The sequence below is a fragment of the Botryllus schlosseri genome, unplaced genomic scaffold, assembly GCF_051294905.1.
Source record: "Botryllus schlosseri isolate E-star unplaced genomic scaffold, Bs_hap1 Bs17a, whole genome shotgun sequence".
Taxonomy (NCBI): domain Eukaryota; kingdom Metazoa; phylum Chordata; class Ascidiacea; order Stolidobranchia; family Styelidae; genus Botryllus; species Botryllus schlosseri.
Genome location: NW_027648626.1, coordinates 2,963,681 through 2,988,768, shown reverse-complemented (window position 1 = coordinate 2,988,768; position 25,088 = coordinate 2,963,681). Strand labels below are relative to the sequence as shown.

The following is a 25,088-nucleotide window of genomic DNA, read 5'->3' as shown; positions in this document are numbered from 1 at the left end:
GGAAAAAAATGTCTGGTATTGTACGTGCTAAATAACCAGACACGTCTCCGTCTGTGATTTTATCTATCAATGCTGGTAACCACGACCGTGAGGTTAGTTTAATAGGAACCACTAGCGCCCACTGGCGGACAAATACATCGTATTTCAAATGTGAAAATGAGAGCCGCCCACCGAAACTTGCGGAAGTCGCTTGTGATTAACTAGATTTACTAGAAGAAGGTTAACTCGTATTCATTCCTTCTAATTGCTGAATATTATTTGTTGGAGTGAGAGTCAGGAATTTACACTGCTCAATATGTTCGACGCTAAACATTCAAAATGGCGTCAGAATTCAACACGTGAGTTATATCAGATGAACTTTCAATTGGGCAGTATCCTATAGAATTCGGTATATATCCGGTATTTGTTTTAATGCAGTGTTGAGTGATTCTGGGGCGGGTTCATCTATTGCATAATATATTGATCCCAAAAGTACATACATCTGACGCAAACCTTTCCTGGGAACGTGTAGTAAGAACCAGCCTCGATGTTTATGCCATGGCTATCAATTTAGAGGCATTGGAATCGGAATCAGAAATTTCCCAATTTAGGTGTATTGAATTTAAATATTGCTTTAAATTTATAATACACGAGTAACCATAAATGTGTAAAAGCAAACTTCAAGTCATTATGATCAAATCAACGATAAGATTTCTAAAATAAATCTTAATATGTTGATCTCATTGCAGCGAACCATTCAAACGTTGTCATTGTCAGACAACCGGAAGATACCGAATGGGTCAGAATCGATGCTACATTTGTGGAGGTGGGGAGTTCATAATCGTAATGACATACATGAGCAATGCTCACCTCATTGAGCATGTCCACTGTCCAGCTTGCTTATCATATTGGTGTTGATGATGTTTCTGTGAATGGGAGTACGCGACCAACGGCGATTGATGCCAACTATGGATAGATTCCAGATTATACCGAACTTTCATTCATGATTATGAATCCAGTTATACATGGTATTCATACTGATTTTATCTTATAAAAATAACTAACATCATCAAGTAGCTCAACGAGTACCATTATATCTTGTCTCGTGTCGTGATTTGTCAATAAACATACAAACTTTCTAATGATGTGTGATCTATATTTAATTACTTATATTTGATACAATACAGGCTTACCACGACAAAGTGTATTTCATCGCATCTGAAGGACCCTCAAATTCTACGGTGGAATATTTTCTGCGTGCATTGTGGGATAACTTCGTTGACGATGTCATTATGCTGAATAAGCCATTCGAAGAAGCACTGGTTGGCAATATTCAAATACATTTATATCAGTGGTTCTTAACCTTTAGTAACTCGCGGAACACTTGCGGTGATGCGCAAGCTTTCGCGGACAAAAACCTACCACAATACACATCTATCTTGACATTTAATACATTACTTGAGATTGCCCGTGCTCAAAATTAATAGAGAAACAAATCATTATTCCACGTAAAACGAAAACATGATATTGAATGTTCATTGGAAATCTGCTGTACCTTTTCAGATATCAGTTAAGAAATACGAGGCTTCATCATGTAAAGTGGTACTGTAATGGTCGGTACAAAGTAAAGGGGTGATACTAATTGCAAATGATCTTATAAATATTTGAAATGGAATAGGCATTTCAGAAATACTGGGTTTCGCTTTCGGGCCAAAATCTCCTCTACGTACGCCACTGTACACGACATACCATCACAGCAGTCACAATTCAACTACGTATGGGGCATATATGCCTGCTGTCAATGATGGTTAAGACGAGCGTATCATCAAAAATCATACGTATACGTTGATAGTGTATATTGAGCTTCAGAGAAGCCCTTAGAATGGTTTAGGGAGCCCGCAGTGTTCAATTAGACACTGCTTAGGAAGCATCGCATAAATATTGGACATAGAAGCGACATTTCGAAAGGGCGTGGTTACGATTTCAACCCAAACACGACTGCGTACTGTACCGCAAACGACCTGAAACCATTGCATTCGAAATTCTTTTTCTGCCCAGACCTCTGGTTACTTTGGTATCATCACTAACTCGCCAGTGGAAAATTCGTCTGTACTAATATGAGCTATTGCATATCTAGTACTATTGCTTCCACCGTCGATAACAAATAAACCATTATTCAAGAAAATTCATTATTCCAGCGCCGGTATAGCACAGCATTTAACATGTACGTACTGGTACATCAATGAGTAGGCCTACACAAAAGCAGTCGTGCCAGGCGCGAAAAATTTTCAAAATTAATGGAAGAAAATTGATGATTCTAAAAAAAATCCATACTTTGCTACCAATTTTATTGTCTCTCATACCGCGTGATCGGATTTACCGTTACAGCTGGTGGAGGTCCGAAATTGAACATATTGGCCACGTATGTCTAACTCTACACCTTTCTTCACTTGTTTCTGGCGGGTACTCCGACCTATTATTAGTAACAAACTACATATACACGCGGACCAATATTAAAGACACGCGGCTATTTTGCGCCGACTAATTCGGCGCCTGGACATATTTTTAGTCAATATGCGGCGCTAATTTGCGAGTAAGGTTTTATCGCGGTCGGTCTTCTTGGACTGTCACTTCGTATATGTGTGTCGCGGAGCGTCCAAAATGAAGAGTTTGTGGTCGGGCTGTTACAGGCCTGATTACCAGCATACACACATCAAAATACGAATTCAAAGGACTGTTCTCACTCATAGCCCACAACCGTCCCTGTCAAACCACTTGGGTTTCAATTTTCAAGATATCATGAAACAAATACCACTCGGCAATCTACCTTCGACGAAAGGGGCCGAATCTCACAGAATCCTGTCTGTGACAACAGCAAACTGCAAAATCGTTCGGACAAATCCAGGAAATAGAGCGCTTATTCAGGGAGTCCAGAAACTGGTGATTACGATCGTAAATATCAGTATTTCTCATGACGATGATCAACTTTTTAATCGGTTGATTATTCAATGAACGGATTTTTGGTAAATACAGGATTTAATTATCAATTTTATAGCTATTCATTGCGATTTTGATTGACATTTCACAGACTTCTGAATCTATATTTACCGCGAGGTAGAACGTAACTGTTTTATCTTTCAATACGATATCCATTTCAATAGATAGAACATTATTAAAACTCGAAGACTTCCAAACCAATAAGGTATAGTATCACGTTACAATCAAATTACACGCAATGAAATCCGCATTGTAACAGTGAATACAATAAACTTTGAAATATGCGGTACTATAGTAGCTATAGAATGTAAACATGGAATGGCAACGACCGATTTTGCAGCTTCGTTCCGCTTCGCTGAAGATTTACTCATAATTATTTTACGGCAGCTACTGTAGGATTTCTTGCAATCTAGAAGTCGTCTTCCAGAGCGCAGAATTTACTGAATCTGGTCTTGATCGAAAGCTACTGTCACACTGACGCCGAAAATGTAAATGAAAATATGATCAGGCACGGAACCACTTAGAATTCGCCATCCAAGTCTGAATTACACTGGTCTACAAATTTCAACTTTTTTTTCAGGTTTGGGTTTTGACAACTGGTTTTGCCTAATTTTGGGGTGCTGAATCCGAAAATGGCCTCAGATTTTCTCCATCACATCACGTTTTTGAGATATGAAATATCCCTAATTTGAAAAAAAAAATCAATTTTTGACCCCCCTCTGTTTTCAAAACAAGGAAATCTGATGTAATAAACACTGTTTTATCTGCAATAATCCAGCTTTAATTAGCAAACAAGCATTCTATATTATATTCAAACAAATTTGCGTTGTATTTATTAAAATTTCATGCCTTGGAATAAAAAATAAGCAGGCAAAAGAGCAACTAACAAAGCTGGTACAAGCGTGACATTTTATCGCAATGAATATGAATAAGAAGATCATCAGAACATCAAAACCGTTCTCGAAAAGTTGTAGTGACATGACCATGGCTAGCTCATCTGTCTAGATTTGAGAATTGTGAACTTTTGCTGGGGCAACAACGTGACTACATCGAATACCCATGTTTCCTATGCTACCGGGACAGCAGGGTCAAGGATCACCACTTGAACAAAGATGAGTGGCCTCCAAGGCTCACCATGACGCCTGGAGACAAAAATATCATACGTGATCAGTTTGTTCATATAAAAAAGATCCTCTTGCCTCCTCTTCACATCAAATTTGGTCTCATGAAACAATATGTAAAAGCTTTGGATTGTGAAGGGGGTGTTTTAAAGGATATATGTTATGCTTTTTTCTGGTCTCAGTGAAGAGACAAAAGAACTGATATTTTCAATGGACCTCAAATTAGGCAATTGTTAAAGGCTAGAGCTTGGAATGCTTTCGGTGCTGTTTTTTGGGAAACAAAAAAAGCAGAAAATTATAAAGATCTCTCAAGGGAGCTACTGCTTAGTTATGAAGATTTGGGATGCAGGATGAGCATCAAAGTTAACGATTTGAAGAGTCATGCGGATGAGTTTAGACAAAACCTTGAGAAAGTTGGGAAAGTTAGTGAAGAACAGGGTGAACGGTTCAGCCAAGATATTAAAATTATGGAGGCACGTTATCAAGGTCGGTGGGATTTATGGATTCATTTATTTCCCGAATTCATTTATTTCCCACACCAGTAAAAATCCGGTACGAGCAAGGACAAGGACACAGTCGCCACCAGTGCCTGGATTTTCATATGATAGCCGACAATTGATGGAATTGGAAAAGAGAAATTCCAGATGCTGCTCGTAAAAGAAAGTCCCTAACAAGAGAATTTTTAAGCTTATAAGTGAAGATTTCATATTTTATGAAAGCTATTTTTTTACTGTTTTTGAACTCGCCTTGCCCAAGTCAGAATTTCTACACTTAATTGGAATGTCTATGTGCATATCGTGTGAACTCTAGGCTGTAATTCAGATAATACCTTGTTACTGTCCTATCCACATGTTCGTCAGCATAATGTTGCATTTAATTTTATTATGGTTGCTATTTTGCACGCCTAATTTTAATTGCGGGGCATAAAACTTCATTAAAGACAACTCAAATTTGTATGAATCTAACATAGAATGCTTGTTTGCTAATTAAAGCTAGATTATTGCAGGTAAAACAGTGTTTATTGCATCAGAATTCCTTGTTTTGACAACAGAGGGGGGTCAAAAATTGAATTTTTCAAAAAATTAGGGATATTTCATATCTCAAAATCGCGATGTGATGGAGAAAATCTGAGGCCATTTTCGCATTCAGCGCCCCAAAATTAGCCAAAATCAATGGTCGAAACCCAAACCTGAAATTTTGTGTAGACCAGTGTATCGACATTGTCCGAACAATCAAAGAGCTGCAATGGGTCAATGTTACGGTCATTGTTTGCGGTCATCCGATTGTTCTGAATAATGCAGATTTTAGATGTTGAGGGTGATTTTTCATCTAAGTACGGAGCCTGGCCATATTTTGATTGATATTTTCGGAGTCAGTGCGACAACAGCTTTCGATTAAGACCGGATTCAGTAAATTCTGCGCTCTGGAATACGACTTTTAGATTGCAAGAAATCCTACAGTAGCTGCCGTAAAATAAGTCCGAGTAAAGCTTCAGCGTAGCGGAACGAAGCTGTAAACTCGGTTGTTGCCATTGCATGATTACATTCTATAATAGTAGCATTCCAGTTGTTACATCACTATTTATTGTAGAAATAATTAAAACAATTGTTGTACAATGAAAGATACATTCCCACATTCTTGGGTAAAAAGCGTTTGTCTTTACTAAGCTTACCAATAATGGAGAAAGGACGGTCAACAGCAGCAGTTGTTGGCTGGCAACACTGAAGTTGCGTGTACCCTGCTGGTGACACAGCGTGATGCTTTGTTTGGACAACGTTTTCTACATGAAAATTTATATTCACGCATTCTTGCTTCAGTTAGGATATTGCGGTACGTTGAGAACGACACCATGTAGCTATAGATAACTAACCTACCGATAGATGGGCAACATGTGATTCACGGTCGAGTGATGCGAGGTTCGGCAGATTTGTTCCATTGTTCTCTAAACAATCGCAACGACGCAGCACAATGACTAAAACTACGGTCCTCGCGTGGTTGCGATTGTTCAGAACAATGCCTATTTTCAGATTTTGAAGGCTAGTTCGGGATGGTTCCATTGTCATGATGAAAGTTGAATGTATATTATCAAAGTCATCGCGACTGTAGCTTTCAAATAAGATCAAATTTATTTAATTTGAGCGTTCGGATCGTGATCTATGTGATTAGCAATTTACTTGCCGTTCCATGCTATGAAGCGACAGCAATCTGCCCCACCTGGCATCACTCGACCGTGAATCACGTGCTGCTCATCTATCCGTAGGTTAGTTATCTATAATGGAACCCTATTCAATTCATTTGGACGTTTATGATTCACAATGAGCAGATAATGGGCCGTCTACAACGGTAGGCCTAAACGCTGTAAATTATCAAGTGAAAATTTCACCGATAGTACAAACATTTACGATACAAATGAAATGCAGGTGACAAAACAAATTGGCTTTGTAAATAATCGTGAATTTATTTGACCTAACGTTACAATTATGGCAAAATTTTGACATATTTCGACATGGAAAAAATCCCCCTATTGATAAATCGTCGATTGATTGTTGGATTATGTATTTGGTTGCTACGTCATACTCTGCCCTCTACCCTATTTGTGTTGCTTCTAAATGTGGTTGTATCCCGTTAGTGTGCCGATAAGTCTTGAATATGGGCACCAGAAAAGTTTTCAAGGAACTGAGTACTCGCTTTGAACCAGCGCGGTTCGTGCTGTCTATAGATATCAATGTCACGATTATCAGGAATGATGTTGCTGACATGACATTCAATCAATCGACATATTATATTTTCATCTGCTCAAGACACACACACACACAATGTACACTGCGATATACAAGACACACAATGCGATGCAATGAACAGGTAGGGGGAGGGGGGTGGGCCGCCGAACGATGAACAAGTTGGAGTCTCTTGGAACTGGCATTCACCTCGACCTATATAGTGCCCGATGTCACGCTTTTCTGCGATGATATTCTGGTTTCTTCGGTCCCTTTTAGAAACTATATCTTGCTCTTTTCTTTATTCATCGGGCATTTCTCCCTGGGCTGTTTTGTCGCCGGGGGACGAGGGGGACGGGTATCCAGAATAAACTCTGACGGCGAGAGTCGAACCCGCAGCGCCTGCTTGAATGACGCCGTCGCTCACCACTACGCTTTCTCCCCATTGAAAACTTGCACAAAACGCGTTCTAAAAACAATCTGTCATTGCAGTCGTATAGGCTGCAGGCCGACTAATCTCTCATTCATCACAATGAAATGTTAATTTGAAAATAATTGAACGCATACATTGTGTCAGAGACTGATCGTACCATGACCAAGCAATTTTCTTTATTTCATTTTTCTAGGATAACCACGGTCAATATTGTGACTACTGGCCAGAAAAGCCCAACTCGCCTGCAACATACAACACCATTACGATCACCCTACAGAGTGAGCAGGAAGCAAGGGGATGGGTCGAGAGGACATTTTATCTCGAGAGACGTCATCAACCAGCAAGAGTAAGTATATCGTATATTAAAGCTATTTAAATAGTCTATATAAAAGTGCACCGGGTCAAGTCCGAGTCCAAGTCAGCGAGCAGAGGGTCGAGTCCGGGTCATGGTAGCCTACTATTAGTCCTGTAGAATTTGGTCTAAAAATGGGTCAACCTAGAAAAAATACTTATAAAAACGTATTATATATTGTTGGAAAGATAATTTTACCAGCTTTTCAATGATAGGTTTTGTCACTTTTTTTACCTCGAGAAAAAAAAGTTATGACCAAAAACGTGGCAAAGGGTAAAAATTCAAATCAGGGAAAATATTAACATGAAAATATGAACAGAAGGCTATAAACTAATGAATTATCAACAGAAAAGCAGGATATAGATGCAAAAGGAATATAAGAAAATAAAAATAGAATTATGTATCTGTTTTAGGGAGTAAGAGTGAGCAAGACAGGGGGATGGGGGGCGGGGGGAGGACGCAAGTAGAGCTATCGTTTTTCGTTATAACTTCATTATGTTATTGTTTACTTACCATGGTCTGTTTCATTTACCTTGCTTGTTTTTTTTTAGATAGTGCTCAGTCAAAAAGAAACAGCAATTTGTGATAAGTGTAGAAACGGCTATCGGACTGGTGATTCATTGTGTCATTCGGGAGCTAATTTCTGAGTGATAGTACCACACACCCTCTAGACTAGGCTTGCATTCAAAACAAAAATTAATTTAAAACAAACTTGTTTAAAACAAGGCCCTAATTTAAAACATGTGTTTTACTGTTTTTTGTTTTTAAGCCATGACATCACGAATTTTAAATTGTGACGTCATAATGGATTGAAATTGACCATCGTAAATATAGGGTAAATGTAGCCCCTTTGACAAAATATCTGTACTACAACTGTTGAACCGACTATTTTGAGGGTTCCACTTCCAACCATCCCATAACGATACACATTGGCTAAATTTGGTAGTAATTGTCTGTGTGCTCATACAATTTGTTTTTGGAAAGTATTTACACAATTATGGCATAATTTTATAACTCGAAAAAATACAATTTTGTATTTCAAAACACCGTTTGTTTTAAATGCAACCCTACTTTGGACACTATAATTGGTCGAGCTTTGACATTTAATTGTGAAACGCTGATCGCAACTTTTCAGAAAAATTAAGTAAATGGCCATATTACGTACATCCACACATCATGCCGTAATTTATTGAGGAACCATGCGAGATCCAAGAAACGTTTGTGGTGGCTTTATCGAAAATTGGTATTTCTTCACCGGCAAATAATTTTTCTCTGAGAAAGGGTACTTGACCTGTGGGGTTCAGATTGCCATGATAGAATAATTAGACACGAGCCACTTAGGCAGCTATGGATAATTAGATAGGCTTATATTTGTTTCGAATTTCACGGTCAACATAAGGGCAATCCTTTTCGGCTAACGTTTTCTCGTCGGCGATATATTGGCACACTTTTCAGAGTACCATATTGGCAAATATACTTCGTATGTGTTCGTGCATCGCGGCGTGGTAATGGTCTACGCCGAAATGACTATTTTTATTTTCTATAAATCATGTTTTTTTTCTAGGGGAAGGGTACTCATACTCAATAATCAAAAATTCGGCAACGTGAAATCACGACCAGAGCGAAAAAAATTGAAAAGAGTTGCATGAATTTTCGATAAGTGATGTATAAATAATTTATGTACATTCACCGACATTCTTTCGAGCCCCCTTCGAGATCGCGACCCCCAATTGGAGGATTTGGGGTGCGGCAGTTACGGTCCTGGTACGAGGTCAAAGTCCGGTCGCTGTTTTCTGGTTGAGATTTTACTATTGGAAATATTTTGCGCTTCAATCGCATATTAATTGCATGTGGCATATTCGTAGTCCAATCAAGGCTGTTATAACAGCCATCGGGGAAGGGTTCATATGTGCTTCGAACCAGATGTACGCAATCCGAATTCCCATCTGATAATGTGGCCCGCGGGTCTACATACATTTTCGAGAGAATATTTTCGACAATCAACTGAACATTAACAAGACAAATCTGCACTCCAATCAAACTGACGTTCATGTGCAGTCATTATAAATGGTTTCTACAACCGACATGCAGCCAGAATTCAAAGAACTTGTTGACAACTTTGATCGACGACAGATGTCTCAACGACTTCTTTTCATTGTCACAAATGCAGACACACAGTTGCATTGTTCAAGATGGAGGGCGAACACGCAAATTCACCGGCATTGAATAAGTCCCTCTAACTGCATCGCTATTGCAGGATTCCATGTAGCTTAGCTTGTGTCAAAGTCTTTTTCCAGCAATTAAAGTAAAGTTGTACATGTACACCTTATCATCGTAGGTATGGGTAGTAACGAATGAATTTTTTTGTATATAAATACATACCCTACCATTCTCTTCGCATTTCGTCAACATCACAATCATGGTACATGCCTGTTCCACAACCATTCGCCAGAAGTCAATGATTGTGTTTCTCAGTGGTCCTTGAGTTGCGATGAACATTTTGTCGCTTCCCTGAAGACACGATGATCACAGCATAACTTTTATCATTACAAGCATAGCATTGACGATACAAAGGTTTCGATATGCCATACGGACACAAGAAAGAACCCTGGAGAAACGTGGATCGCAATGTTCGGCTTGAATTTAACAATTATAGAGCAAGGCCAACAAAACTACGGCCATTCACTAGTATTTCAATTGTTCCTTTCCAATTTGAATTTACGAAGTGGCGCCAAAAACTGATAAATTTTCCTAATGTTCCGCGCTATGCAGAGCTGCTTAATTCTTTGATTTTAATGTAGTATTGCCTTTGCAATCAACGGCCCCTCATACAAATGCGAATTGCATACGGATATGATGCGCTCGTTAATATATATCGATATGGAAACGTGTGAGTTCCATGAATAAAGCTTTTTCGTTATAGGTTTGGATAATTCCAATGCATTTTTACTATACTGACAATGATGATGGAAGGTCAAGAAAAATACAACATGAAACAAAGTGATTACGAACAATGGGCCGATACGAAGATGCATCATTTTCTTCCACGTATATAGTATATTCTTAATTTTTTTATTGAAACAACACAAAACAAATTAGTACACGAATGATTTCAGAGATTTTACTAGTTCGGACTTCTATGCTCGGTAATATATAGCAAATTGTTATCTTCACATGTGCTTGCGGCTAATTCTAACGTTGAGTCCATTTCGTAGACATAATATGGATATCAGTATCCACATTACCTAATCCAGCAGCTCAAGCATATGTACCGTCTCACTGTTACGGCTATTCGAGATTTTATCTATATTACCTTAATGTAACTTGCGTTGATGTAGCTGTCGGGACCTTGCCCCTTTATATAAACTCGGTTCGTATCGTCTGCAAAGAAAATTCTGCAATATTTTATTCTGCCTAACGAAGTATATTGCGTCTAAGATATGTTTGGAATGAGAAATAATTCAGTTCGAATGTACTGTACATGTTAAACCAGTGGTTCCCAACCTTTTTCGACCCATCGCCCCCTTTTCAAGGTCAACACCGATCATCGCCCCCCAAATTTTGTGCACCGATAATTGGGCATACAGATTGTAATCACCGGCGGATTGACTAAAAAAAAAAAAAAAAAGGTCATCTTTCACCGCTCAGAGCTGAAAATAACGTTTTTTCGCTCCGCATTGCTAGGTGGATGACTAAAAAAAAAAAAAAGGTCAGCCGTTTTTTCGCGTCATCGCCCCCCTATCGCCCCCTTCGCTATTTTCGCCCCCCGTCGCCCCCTTTGTCCATTTTCGCCCCCCTGTCGCCCCCTTCGTCATTTTCGCCCCTCTAGATCGCCAAATCGCCCCCTGGGGGGCGATATCGCCCACGTTGGGAACCACTGTGTTAAACAGTTTCGTGCTCCTCCCTGGAATCAGTACAGAGTCACGTGTACGGCTCCCAATTTTCTTAGCCTGTAACGTTTCGTGAATCATAATGGAGCACATTACTTTGATCACGATCTACAAGTGCAATAGAAACACTTTACGAACCTAGTCAGGCGTGTACGCAGGCCCATCTGCCGCATGCAAGTCTGCACGAGCGTATATATACCACTATACATGCAGGAATACCCATAAAATTTCCAGGCTAACATAGAATAGAAATGCCCTAACCTAGATACCGAAACAATAATGTAATGTGAGTTTAATGTAAGCACATGTCTCTATGTTTGAATAAATTGTATATCGTATCATCACCCGCGCCCTGAACAAGTCAGCAGGGCCGTAACAGCACTTCGTCAGCCCCCCCCCCCCAAAAAAAATAAAACGTCGGTCTTGGGCCTTCCATAGGGTGATAAACCGGACTTCTGGGTGGCTTCGCCCCCCTGACCCCCCTCCGCTTATACGTTGTTTACCCCTATTTTTCATGTATATTGGGAGTCCGTTTAATCAGTTAGCTATTCCGGACTAACCGCGTGGAGCGCGAAATTTTTTTATAATTCATGATTGAATCGGTCAATATGATCGAGAATTGCTTATATATTGCTCTCAATTTTTATCCTTTGTCAATAATTCATACTAAAATCGGTCAATAAGATCGGAAATTGCATATATATTGCTATCAATTTCTTGTCCTCTTTGCTCGCGTTATCAGATTTACCGGTAGAGCTGAGTGAGGTGTCCTGGAAACTGTAGGGCGCGTAAATAATAGGCTAATTAAACATCTTCAGGCGGACGGACCCGTTAGTATGAATTCGTTACATGATGTTATTTCGTGACCTCTGCAATATCAAAAAATATATAATAGCATAAATGTACTAAACTAAAAGACGCACTCGATTTCAAATTGGTATTTCTTCACTGGCGTATAATATTTCCCTGTGGGATGGTATTTATCTTGTGATGTTCAGATTGCTAAGACAGGAACATTCGGCGTCGGTCATTTAGAGCAGTTAATAGTCGCGGTGTACGGGAATGCACCTTGATGTGATATGAAGAGATTTTTGCTATATTCATTTCCCATTCACAATTTTATTCAATTTCCGAGTTTATTGCGAATTCACTAATTATAATTATAATCTAATTTGGAAAAAAGTTTGTAGCACTAATATTATAATTCTAATCTAATTTGGAAAAGCTTAAAATTCTCTATAGTTGTCCCAGTCTGCCTCAAATAGCATCCCTTGAAGTGTCGCGTAATAAATGAAGGGTGTTAAGAGTTTTCAGTTTATTTGCTTATCGATGCGGTAATATATATTATAACACTGTCGCCATTACTCCATCGGTAGTCCATTGTTCCTCCTATGGAGCACAATCGGACAAAAAAAGTATGAATTCAAGAGGCTGTGCTTTTGTTTTATATTCGTATTTTCAAATCATTTTTCATTTAAAATATACTATGCGTTTAGTGTTCCTACGTCGTCTTGCTAACTTTATGACAAAAATATTTTATTTCCCCCCATTGTTCCCCACACTCCCCTAAATATCTTACATTCATTAAATAGATCAGTGTGAGGCAAGGGTTGCATTTACCACAAAAATCAATTTAAAACAAACACGTTTAAAACAAGGCCCTAATTTAAAACATGTTTTAAGTCCTGACGTCACGGATATTCAATTGTGACGGCATAGTGGGCGGCCATTGGCAATTTTAAGTATAGGGTAAATATAGCTCCTTTGACGAAATATCTGTACTAATAATGAATATCCGACTATTTTAACGGTTCCAAGCATCCCACGTCGATATACGTCGGGTATATCGGGTGGTAATTGTTCGTAGACTCATACATGTTTTTGCAAAGTATTTACGCAATTATGGCATAATTTTACAACTTGAAAATTCTAAAGGTCTTTGTTGAAAACACGGTTTAAAACATATTTTAAACAAAGTGTTTTAAAACACCGTTTGTTTTTAATGCAACCCTATGTTAGGTATGGGCTTTGCTGTGGGCTTTGCGGGTCTTCTGACGATAAAAGATGCATTGACAGTAGAACACGTAGGGTGCGTGTCTTGGCAAAACTGCAAATCTGCATATATTATAATATTTACATTGGTTGCTAATGTTGATAAAGTGATTGTTGTGATTCAAAATACGTTACAGCGTTGCCTGGATCAATGGAAATCATGACCTTAGATTAGTGGAACAAACCAACCATTTCGTAAATTGGAAGGTTGTGTTATATATGGACGATTATACGAGTCCAAAATTCATTGTGATGAATGCAACATGAAGAGCTCGACGAAAATTCACTGTAAACTCGAAGATGATGAGTAGACTGACGTGATATGGTTTGTATCGATCCAAATTCGGAAATACGCGACGAACCGAAATATGAAGAGCACTCGCTTCAGGACGTAGTCAAGTGGTATAAAGACGCGACAATTAGTCCGCGACGTTGATAGCTCATCGAATTGCGACACTTTGCTTGTTGATAGCAATCCCGATTAAGACTTCATCGGTGATTCTTTCTTAAGGGTGGATTTGGTTGGTTGGTTGGTATAGGTTTTTATTGGTGCCCGGCTACCGAGGCCTTGTGCACCCGGCCGAAAGTTTGATTAGAAGAAGACTTCTAAATTATTCGTTTCGAAAGGAGTGCAAATTCTATAATAGGCGTTGCAGTGAAAGGGCTGGTAAGAATTTCATATAATACAATGTTAACGCCATGGTTCCTTGCAGCTTCGATGATATATTGTCTATCAGTTGAGTATCTCGGACATTTTAGCAGGAAATGTTCCACTGATTCAGGCTGTGCGCACAGATCACATAATCCATTTTCATGGCATCCGATCCTGTGCAAATGTTCGTTCAACCCGCAATGGCCAGTTTGGAGTCGGATCAAGATCGACGACTCACGACGCGAGAGACAAGAAATTCAGCGAAATTCAGCGTTAGTGCGTATGAGACCTTGGTATTGCGAGTCTTCGTTGACTAGTTCGGACTTCCACTTATTCCAGCAATGGTCAGTAACGATGGGTTTGCATTCTTTTGGAGTTAGACTGTGGGTCTGAGCGATGTCAAGACTTTCGTCGGATGCTGCGGATTTTGCGAGCCGATCTGCGTCTTCATTTCGACCAACGCCCCTGTGTCCTGGAATCCAGATAAAGGTGACCCGTATTGAACGCCCAGAAAGGCTCCTGCAAAGCATAATTATATCGGAAACGATCAGATTATCACGTTGTCGAGATTGCAGGGCGAGAAGGGCACTTAGACTATCCGATAATATAGCTATGTTTGACTGATCTGGACACTCGCTACGCGCCCAATTTAGGCTATTCAGAATCGCAATAAGTTCTGTTGAAAAAACTGATAGATTCCTATCCAAGGCAATGCGGGAATCGACTCCGAGTCCTTTTATATAGAAACCTGCCCCACATCTAAACTTCGTTTTCGATCCATCAGTAAATATTTGTATATAAGAACCGTATGTAGACATAATATAGTAGTTGGATTCAAACTTGATTACATCAGGGTGCTGCATGTTGGATATGAACGATTGCAAGTGCGTATCGACGGTGTAACATGGTTGTTCATTCCAAGGAGCATCAGGATAAAGATTATATTCTGCTATTTTCAAGTCTTTTATGCCCTCATTCAACCTGGTGAGCATATTAAAAGTTGCGAATCGAAATGAATCTGGAAAAATTTCATGCCAACTCGGCTCTGTTAGCGATGTGCATGGGTGGTTTTCGATTGCCATGATGTGGCAGCGATAGTCGAGGCAGGCTTGCAGATGTCGCAAGTGCATAGGCAGTTCATGACACGAGTGCTGTAATGCATACGATGGTGTACTCGACATTGCACCACTGCATGTTCTCAGCGCTTTGTTCTGAAGCAACTGTAGCGCTTTCAATACGTATTTTGGTGAGAATAAATACGCCTCAATACCATACTCCATAACTGATCTAATCAAAGTTTTGTATACGATCATAAGGCAAGACTTCGAGGCACCCCAGGTAGTACCAGCCAATGCCCTTAATACATTGAGCCGTCTTGAACACTTTGCGACTACCATACGCGAGTGCGGACCATATAGTTGAGTTTTGCATCAAATATCATCCCTAAATATTTAAACTCTCGTTCTAAGCCAGGGGTTCTCTACCTGGGGGGCGCGGGAGGCTCTCAGGGGGGCGCGAGAAATTGACGAAGTCAGTATAGGGGGGGGGCGCGAGAAATTGACAAAGTCAGTATAAATTGTACGTGTCTAAACATGTGTTTCACATCCATTATGAGAAGACGATTAATGAAGATGAAATTTATTCCATATTCAAGAAAGCTTGCTACTCTAGCAACCACGCTCAACGGAGTATCGTCTGATTTCAACTTCATTTGAGCAAATTTTTGAAATTCTTTAGAGATATAGAGAGCAATTCCCACGTGTAAGTCATTCATTGCTTCATAGCTTTGACAGTAGCCTAAAGCTTGTCGCGCTGGGCAGCTGTAGTTAGTAGCTTGCGAACTGCACTGCCTAAGACAGACTTAGATGCAACATAGGTTGCCGGGTTTCGCCCTCAATTAGGCTATAAATCAACACAATTTAATTAATTTCCAAAACTGATCAAATTTAGCCTGGCAGGACAGAACGATGCCTTGCTCTCTGTACTCACTACCAGCATCAGGATTAGTCTCAGGGTGACCTACCTAGAAATTAATTAATGGATGTCGTGTTCAATGTTTTATTGTTATTTTCAAACAAGTTTGGAGAAATTTGTCAGCAATGTAAAAGACCCAACAACTGGAATGCAGATTCAAAATTGGCGTAAGATATACCTTATGTATACTATTAGATCAGGGGTGGACGGCCTGCGGTCGTAGAAGGGAATTTGAGCGGCCGTCGACGCCTAATTCAATTAGTATGTGATGGCGGCCGTAGACATGCAAATTGCAATTACGAATTCACTACCGCATTTTCGAGAGATTTTAATTAATCTTGAAATTTTCTTCGCCCTCCGCGCAATTCAACAAGAACTCATTTTTCGATTTTAATGCAGCGCCCTTCTTAATCTGAGCCGGCCGGAATGGGAATTGGCAAGAAATAACAATTCGTTCGCGGCCCTGAAAAATTTTCGCGCTCCGCGCGACAATATGCACCTCCCGGCAACTATTCATAACATTGGCAGTTTGGCACTCGCTATTTCGGTGCGCACAATAGGCCATTGTGAAAAGTAGAATATAGTCCGGAGTTCACCGGGAATGGATATGGACAGTTTACCATAGGAATTTGGCGTCCAGATCCCTCATTGCGGCTATGCGCTGGAATGCGGCCTTACGCTACATAAGCAATCGAAATGCGGCCATGATTATCAAAAACGTTGCCCACCTCTGTATCAGATGATGTGCTCTTTTTGACATGACGGTAAATGCAAGGAGGGTCAGGGGCGCGATTTTTTTGACCATGTCCAAGGGGGGCGCGTGTCAAAAAAGGTTGAGAACCACTGTTCTAAGCGCAATGTGACCTGTCCGATGAGTAAATTGATGTTAGGGTACTTGCGCTTTCTTCTGAACAACACACTGGCCGACTTTTTAGCGTTAATTTTGAATCCCCAATGATGGCACCACTCCTGAATGGAGTTGAGCGAGGCTTGCACGTTTGAGACTATATCACAAGATTTTAGTCCGATATCCCAAATGCATACGTCATCTGCAAATACATTGATGTTAGTCGAAAGGTCATGAGGGAGGTCATTGATCATGATTGCAAACAAAGTCGGAGAGGACACGCTTTCTTGTGGAATACCATTATCGAGCGCAAATGTGTCTGATAAGGTGTTACCGAGACGAACCTGAAAAGTTCTGTTGTTAATGAATGAATGCACCCACCGCAGTGTGTTTCCTGTGAGGCCTATTTTCCGCAGTTTAAGTACGAGTCCGTCTATCCAAATCATGTCGTAGGCCTTTTCAAAGTCCAAGAACACCGCTAAAACGTATCTTTTATTGAATAATGATTTATAGATATCGTCGTGTAGTGACATTATGCAATCTCGAGTAGACCGTTTGCGTCGAAAGCCGCATTGACGTGGGTGCAGTATTCTATTCCGTTCAAGCCACCAAGTTAGTCTGTTATTAATTAACCTTTCCATTGTCTTACAGATGTTGCTCGTCAGAGAAATTGGTCTATAAGAAGAGGGATTATTCGCGTGTTTGCTACCTTTTAAAATAGGCACAATAATTGAATGCCGCCAAGATGCTGGGCACTGGCCCGAAACCCACAAATTATTGATAGAATCCAAAAGTTTTTGGAGGCTATATTCACTGAGGTTTAGAAGCATTGCGGAGCAAATTCCATCATCAATGCCCGGCGCAGTATTCTTCCCAAGTCGCAAAACATCAGACAATTCTGAGCGGGTGAAAGGTAGGTTCATAATGTCATCGCTCGGAGTTTCCGCTAGGACTGCGGGAATAGTGTCGCTGCAGAAATCGGAGCGACGTTGGCGGTGTAACACGTATATATTTTCATCACTACTGGTTGACGCGAAATGCCGAGCCAGTGTGTTTGCCATGTTTACATTGTCTGTGATTAGCGCGCCGTTCGAGACCAATTGGTTTATTTGATTCCACGAGCGCGAGCCTGACATCGAATGAATTACGCGCCAGACTTTCGTCAATTTGGAATTGCGATTTAGGCTGTTACAAAAAGACTCCCAGTAAGATCGTTTTGCATCGAGAAGCGTTTTTCTCGTACGCGCTCGCTGTTGCTTGAACTTGATAACATCATCAACGCTAAAGGATCGTTTCATTTTCTGATAAGAGGCCCGTTTTAACCGGACAGCTCGTGTACAGCTATGATTCCACGAAGGCACACTACTTTTTATAACTTCCTTTGTAAGCGGAATGGTATGCTTAGCGGCTTGGAATATGACGTTAGTTATATCTTCGATCGTCAATTGACCGGCGTCGTTACTTAGATTGGAGAGTTGCTGGTGGCAAATGTTTTTGAAATGTGGCCACTTGGCCCGACGGAGTGACCACGATGGGTGATATTGATCTTGGATATTGACTTCCATGTCGAGGCTGTTCAATATAACATAGTGATCACTGCCAAACAGTTCGTCCGTGATTGTTGTTCGCACTCTGTGCGCAATATCTTTTGACGCAATAGACACTTAGCCTACGTGACCTTTGACACGGACCAATCAGATTGCAGTGTGATGTAAACAAACCGCGACATAGGGCAAACTTACTATTTTGTGAGCTCTTTGTCTTATGTCAAAAAGGTGAGCGGATGAAGTCATAGTTCAATTACATTGTATCAGGCATATCTGATTTGGATGAATGGTAATAATATAGATCTAGTATGTATTTACAGTAATTATAAACCAAAATAACCAGCAATGGTGGCAACTACGCAGCAGTATGATGTGTCCTAAAATGAATGCATTTTGATAACATTACATTATGATTTACATTGATTTGATTACAAGCTATCGAGATGCTACCAGATTTTTTTGATTTGAGTGGTATAACATTTTCTCCTAACGCCGCGGTAAAAGCTACGAAGTATTTCATGGAGTGCTATGTACACGATTTGGGCATAAAGATTGAGGAGACAATCCACTCTTATTGTGGAAGCAATATTCTGGTGAGCGGGCGATGTTATCGCAGTATGCGGAAAAGTGAGGTGCCACATTCGATGGAAATCAAAGTTTTTGGAAAATCCATTATTAATTCATCTTGCACTTGTAAGGCAGGGTAAGTATCAATACTATCGTTTCTTCAGAGAATCTTGCAATAGATATTGTTGATTTCTTTCAGACTTGGTTCTGATATATGCTCTCATGCATATGCAATAATAAAGACAATTCAGTACCTGAAGCTTCAAGGACTGAAAGACATCCCAAGGGAATTGTCATGCACAAGCATGGAATCATGGAATGTTCCACGTGGAGAAAAATTTCAGCCGGCACCAGTGAGCTCAATCGTGATTGCCAAGCCATCTATTGATCGATATCGCAACCCATCTACTCCGTCTGCCTGAATGAGCTTCAAGGCACACCACTGGAATATATTGTGAACAAAGATGTACCGTTGGTACCCACTGACCACGGCATCGCACAGTTAGGATCAGTAGCATGTTATCAGGTGATCAAGATATACCTTTACGATCTATACATTGGAACTTGAACAATTGCAGGATAATAATTTTCATTAAATTTTGTTTTTAATCAACTTATCTTGAAATAGAGTGAGCAAAGCACAGATAGTCCAGATTTTGTTGAGTTGATAGATAATGCTGCATGGTATGACCAGGGCTGTGGAGTCGGAGTCGGAGTCGGTGGAGTCGGAGTCGGAGTCGGGGTAATTTTCGCTTGATGGAGTCGGAGTCGGAGTCGGAGTCGTGAAAACTGTAATAGCTGGAGTCGGAGTCGGAGTCGGAGTCGGTGGGAAAATACTGACTGGAGTCGGAGTCGGAGTTTGTGAGAATGACTATGATTTCGACTCCGACTCCGACTCCAACTTCTCTATCATGAAAACATTTGCTTTCAAAGAATTTTCAATATAATTTTTATGTACCACCAATCACTGTTATTATTAAACAGCTTCTTTGAGGTACAGAACTTCAATATACAATTGAATAGCATATTCATATTAAAATGAACCCGAATATTTTCGGCTGACACTCGTCAGGGGTAATCGTCAGCAACTAGTAGAGAATTCGAAAGAACAGCGTATATCAACAATCGTAACACAAAATATGACGTCATCAGCATGAAATGTCGAATACGAGAGCGTTCAATGTACTATTTTTAGATGATACACGAACTCTTTTTGTTGACACAGCCTTGGCTGGTGTATTTTGATAAAAGTCGACTCCAAGGCGCACAAATGAAAGTGTGAGCGACCCTTTCCTAGTATGCGAAATCTGTCGTCTCGATAATTTTTCGCACAGGCGGGATTATCCAACAAGTGTTTGCCAATTGCAGAATTTATGGCCTTTGATTGGTCCGCATCAATCTTGAGCGGGTGAGTTAAGGGTGAGCTTTTCATCGAGCGTGTTCTAATGAATCTAGGGACATGCTGATTTATGCGTTCCTGCAAGCGCTATTATTAACCATACATATCAGGTGCGGCCAGCCCGTGGCACGCAGGCCAAATTTGGCACACGAGAAGGTTAGGTGTGGCCTGCGAGGTAATTCTCGAAATTATTTATGACATCAGGTACAATTGCAAGGCCAACCAAAATTTGGTTAGAATGACCGAGAAATTTGATGATGACTAAAACAACAGTTCTGAGGCATTGACGTATCCAGGGGTCAGGCACATTTATCCCAGTTCTTCGTATATGACCATGAAGTAGAATATTTCATAGCAGATTTATGTGACTTGAAATTTTTCTCGGAACTTCGCATGATTCATTGTCACTAGATTTCTTGCATTCAGTATTTTAGCCCCCTTTTGAAAATTATAAATACATATTCTTCACAGAATTGAGTCTAACTATATTCGCAATTAGGAGATACGGCTTCGCTTGTGTACTCGCAGCGAGATCGTCGACAAAACATTTGCACAAAATGATAGAGGCATGTTCACTGATAACGTCGATTTTGCTATGTCTAAACTTCGAATAATCCTGTCCTTGCTAAATGAGCCCAGTGGTATACAGATGCGACCCCCAATGTATGTTAGCGACATATTTATTGATATAGCTATAGCCTAATTCAGTCGTTATCTTGCAAAAAAATTTTGCGCTTCGCGCGACCTGATTGCGCACTGCACAGTTGGATGACATAATGTTATCAATTTTAGAGCGTAGTAATATGAGTCTTGTTTGCAATGTTTCATAATTCGGTTCGCTCCTATCGACGACTAAAAAAAGGTTATCAACATTCCCGTTGCCCGCGCAATGGTTCGTAAATCTATGGTGTCCCTTTCGCCGAAAAAGTTGCCCACCCCTGATATAGATAAAAGACATTACTTGCAAATTACAACTCAGTTGCAGAGGGGAAGAAAATCGCAAGATGCGTTTTCGCGATGCAGTCAAAATTGATGCAATTTCTGGAATTATAACATGATAGTGTGACAGATAAAATGCATCGGCTGGTTTTGTAAAATTGTAAAAATATGTAAATATGACCAAACGATGCTTCCCATTTGACAAAATTAAAAATATTTGTAGTGTAGCTTAGCTGTTTGGGTCGAACAAATGATTAAGAAAGACTGCAAGTCCCAATCCTTGAATACTTGATTAAGTACATGTAGAATAGACATAGGCTATGGTCTTTGACTACTTAACTAAATTCCATTTATGACCAATGTATATTACTAGTAGTAAGAGTGTTTGCGCTTGTAATCAGGATAGTGTGTAATGACAAAATTAGTAAGTTCAATTTCTTTATTAGTTGCTAAGTCATACACAAGAGCTACACTTGGATTTTTATCTACATTTTTATTATACAGAATTGGATATCTGCCATATTTGAATGATTCATACATTTCAGGATATTAGAGAGTCCATGTTATAAAAACTTGAATAAGGAAGGATATTTAGCAAATCTTTATTTCATGTTAATTGCATAGTGGATAATCCGAGCTGTGCCACAATGAAACAATTCAGCATGTTACAGTTAATCATATGTTTGCATTATGTTTAATGGTTGTATGATAGTCATTCAACCGACAATGTGGCATATAATTTTCGAGGTAAATTGGTAATAATGCTGGAGTCGGAGTCGGGAGTCGGAGTCGGTACGTTTAAAGACCCAGGAGTCGGAGTCGGAGTCGGAGTCGGTACGTTTAAAGACTCAGGAGTCGGAGTCGGAGTCGGAGTCGGTATATTGAAAATGTGTGGAGTCGGAGTCGGAGCCGGAGTCGGTGGTAAAATTTACCGACTCCACAGCCCTGGTCACAACCCACCAATCCTTTTAAAGTCGTATGTGATTTATAGTCCGAATAAAACTGTGATTGTAGTCGCAAAGAGCTTGGGGTTTGAGTCTTCAGCTCGGTACAGTCAATAATCATTATAGTTTGTGGAAATTCACGAATGAATTCAGATGGTGCATTTTTTAGAATCACATCTCTATGTGGCCAGATTGAAATTTTGATTAAGCAGCTATACATGTGATTCACCCAATTGCTGAATATTATGCTTACAGTATTGATAGAAATTCGAAATCTGTGGGATAAGTCCAACAATTGGAAATTTCTCCTCAGTCTTGCCAATGTTAATAGCAGATGATCTGCACTACCATGCAGGGATAACTCTAAGCGATTATCCGGATAATTCACATTACCATCACATGTCAGAAGTTTATGTAATGCCGAAAAAGAATTTGGATGTAGTCCAGTATAGAATTTCATAAGTTTCTCCGAATCTTTTGACATCATGATACTTTGAAAACTGAACTTTGCTAGCATTAGTTCGTTTCTCAATTTGTTATTTTCCTGGCGGAGTTTTCTGTTCTCTGCTTCTAACCCTTCTAGGAATTTTATTCTTGTGTTTTTACCATCAATTTCCTCTTTCATACACTGGATCTGAGCAGCTTCACATAAGACGTCCAGTGAGCCTGTAGAAACATATTTTTATTTTACAGAGCAATTCCGCTGTGCGGGCACCTGCCAAGGCATACTCCAACTCCTGCAATGTTTCACCACTACCAATAGTATTAACTATCCGCCTCCCTACTGAATATAACGGTCTCAAGCAATTTCAAGCCATTACACATCACCAAGCAACAGCACTAGAGCGGAATACTAGGATGTAAACATTAAGCCGGTTGTGGCACCATGAAAGAAAGCTCCGTCTGACCGCATCTCAGTTTGGACTTATTTTGAAACGGAAAAGTGTGCCTTCTAAATTATTTCTCGATTCCATATTTAAGCCACCGAAAGTTATTGCTGCATCAGTCAAGTATGGCCAGGCCAATGAACGAAAAGCTCGGCAACAGTACAGCAGATTGAAAACTGTCCACACTCATGACTGCGGCTTGGTAGTCAACCCAGAATTCCCATTTTTGGGTGCCACTCCTGATGGAACAGTTTGTGACGGCGACGGATTTGGAATTATGGAAATCAAGTGTCCATATTCTGCTCGGGAAATGTCAATTGAGGAAGCTGTCGCCAAAATAAAAATTGGCTGGCTTACTAAGTCCCCCACGACTGGCTACTGTCTTAAACCTGGCAGTATATATTATTACCAAATCCAAGGTCAAATTTTGGTAACTGGTGCCCCTTGGTGCGACCTTGTTGTCTATACTAAAATTAGCTTGGAAGTAATCAGAATATACCCAGATATTCCTACAATTCAAGACATGCTATCTCGCCTATGCCACTTCTACAATGAATATTGCCAGCCGTACATACGCAATCTTTAACTATACTGCAACATTGTTTTCCATATTAAATTAATACACTGATTGCTTGTTGAATGATTTAACTGACTGACTAGGCTGATACTGTGAATGAGGGATCTCAACCATCTCCGCTGCTATCTCTTGCACTTCATTAGGCTCGTCAGGCATATCTTGATTCTTGCTCAGAAGACTTGTACTGCTGAAAATGGAAGGTAAAAAGTGATAATTTTACATCATTTTAGGAAACAGATATAGTGTAATCTTGCAAAGATTTTGGATACCTTCAATAAGAAAATGGTAGGTTGGGAATGGGGACATACTCATTACTCAATCACCTGTTGCCTGCTTTACGCCTCTTCCTTGGACGTATTTCCTTACCATCATGTGGTATTGGATAGGGATACTGCTCCGTAGGACCAATCTGATTGTGAAAATGCTGAGGAAAGGAGAACCAGACTAATAATTCAAGTAATGGTTTGGTTTTTGGACAATGTACCTTGGAGCATACATACGAGAATCTTCTAATCGAATCAGGATTTAGCTGACTATGAAGACGTCCGCAGGCCTTTATCCATATTTTACATTCTTCCATGCGTGTTTTTGGCTTTGGAAAAGGTATGAACTGCACATCAGGATTACGGTCTGGGTAGCGACTGTCACTGTTACAACGGCCATAGGAACAGTGTTTATGCGGCATTTGTATTGATAGATTCAATAAATAAGCTAGAAAAAATCAGGAATTTACTACTTACATACGGTAGCCTATATATGATGTAGTGGTGTAGCGTGTAGGAAACTTATAGGATTCCTTAAATAGAGCACTTATCACTTTGAGCGCGCATAATTAACACCACAACCTATTCTGACTCAAGCCACCACTAACATATGCAATTCAGTACCGCTATCCTGCAGTATACGAATACTGGTAGCAAGAAATTCCACTTCTTGCTTCACCCGAAAAGTTGTTAAATACTGCTGCGTAATTATCTTCATTGCTGGGTGTAGTAGGGTATTTTGAAAAGAAAGTCGTGATTAGAATTACTGTAAATACATACTAGATCTATATTATTACCATTCATCAAAATCAGATATGCCTGATACAATGTAATTGAACTATTGACTTCATCCGTTCACCTTTTTGACATAAGACTAAGAGCTCACAAATAGTAAGTTTGCCCTATGTCGCGGTTTGTTTACATCACACTGCAATCTGATTGGTCCGTGTC

At 39.9% G+C, this 25,088-nt stretch overlaps 2 protein-coding genes across 2 annotated transcripts; both read left to right on the top strand.

The window, feature by feature from the left end:
• Window positions 1–193: 193 nt before the first annotated feature.
• On the top strand, window positions 194–7,629 carry LOC145459584 (receptor-type tyrosine-protein phosphatase alpha-like). The gene is made up of 4 exons (XM_080338177.1): window positions 194–338; window positions 729–805; window positions 1,167–1,301; window positions 7,441–7,629. The coding sequence occupies exons 1-4, from the start codon at window positions 296–298 to the stop codon at window positions 7,621–7,623; spliced, it is 438 nt and encodes a 145-aa protein (XP_080194303.1). The 5' UTR covers window positions 194–295; the 3' UTR covers window positions 7,624–7,629.
• An 11,364-nt stretch (window positions 7,630–18,993) lies between these two features.
• Window positions 18,994–23,901, top strand: LOC145459769 (uncharacterized). Its single transcript, XM_080338318.1, has 2 exons — window positions 18,994–19,264; window positions 23,280–23,901. The coding sequence occupies exons 1-2, from the start codon at window positions 19,005–19,007 to the stop codon at window positions 23,881–23,883; spliced, it is 864 nt and encodes a 287-aa protein (XP_080194444.1). The 5' UTR covers window positions 18,994–19,004; the 3' UTR covers window positions 23,884–23,901.
• The last annotated feature ends 1,187 nt before the right edge of the window (window positions 23,902–25,088 follow it).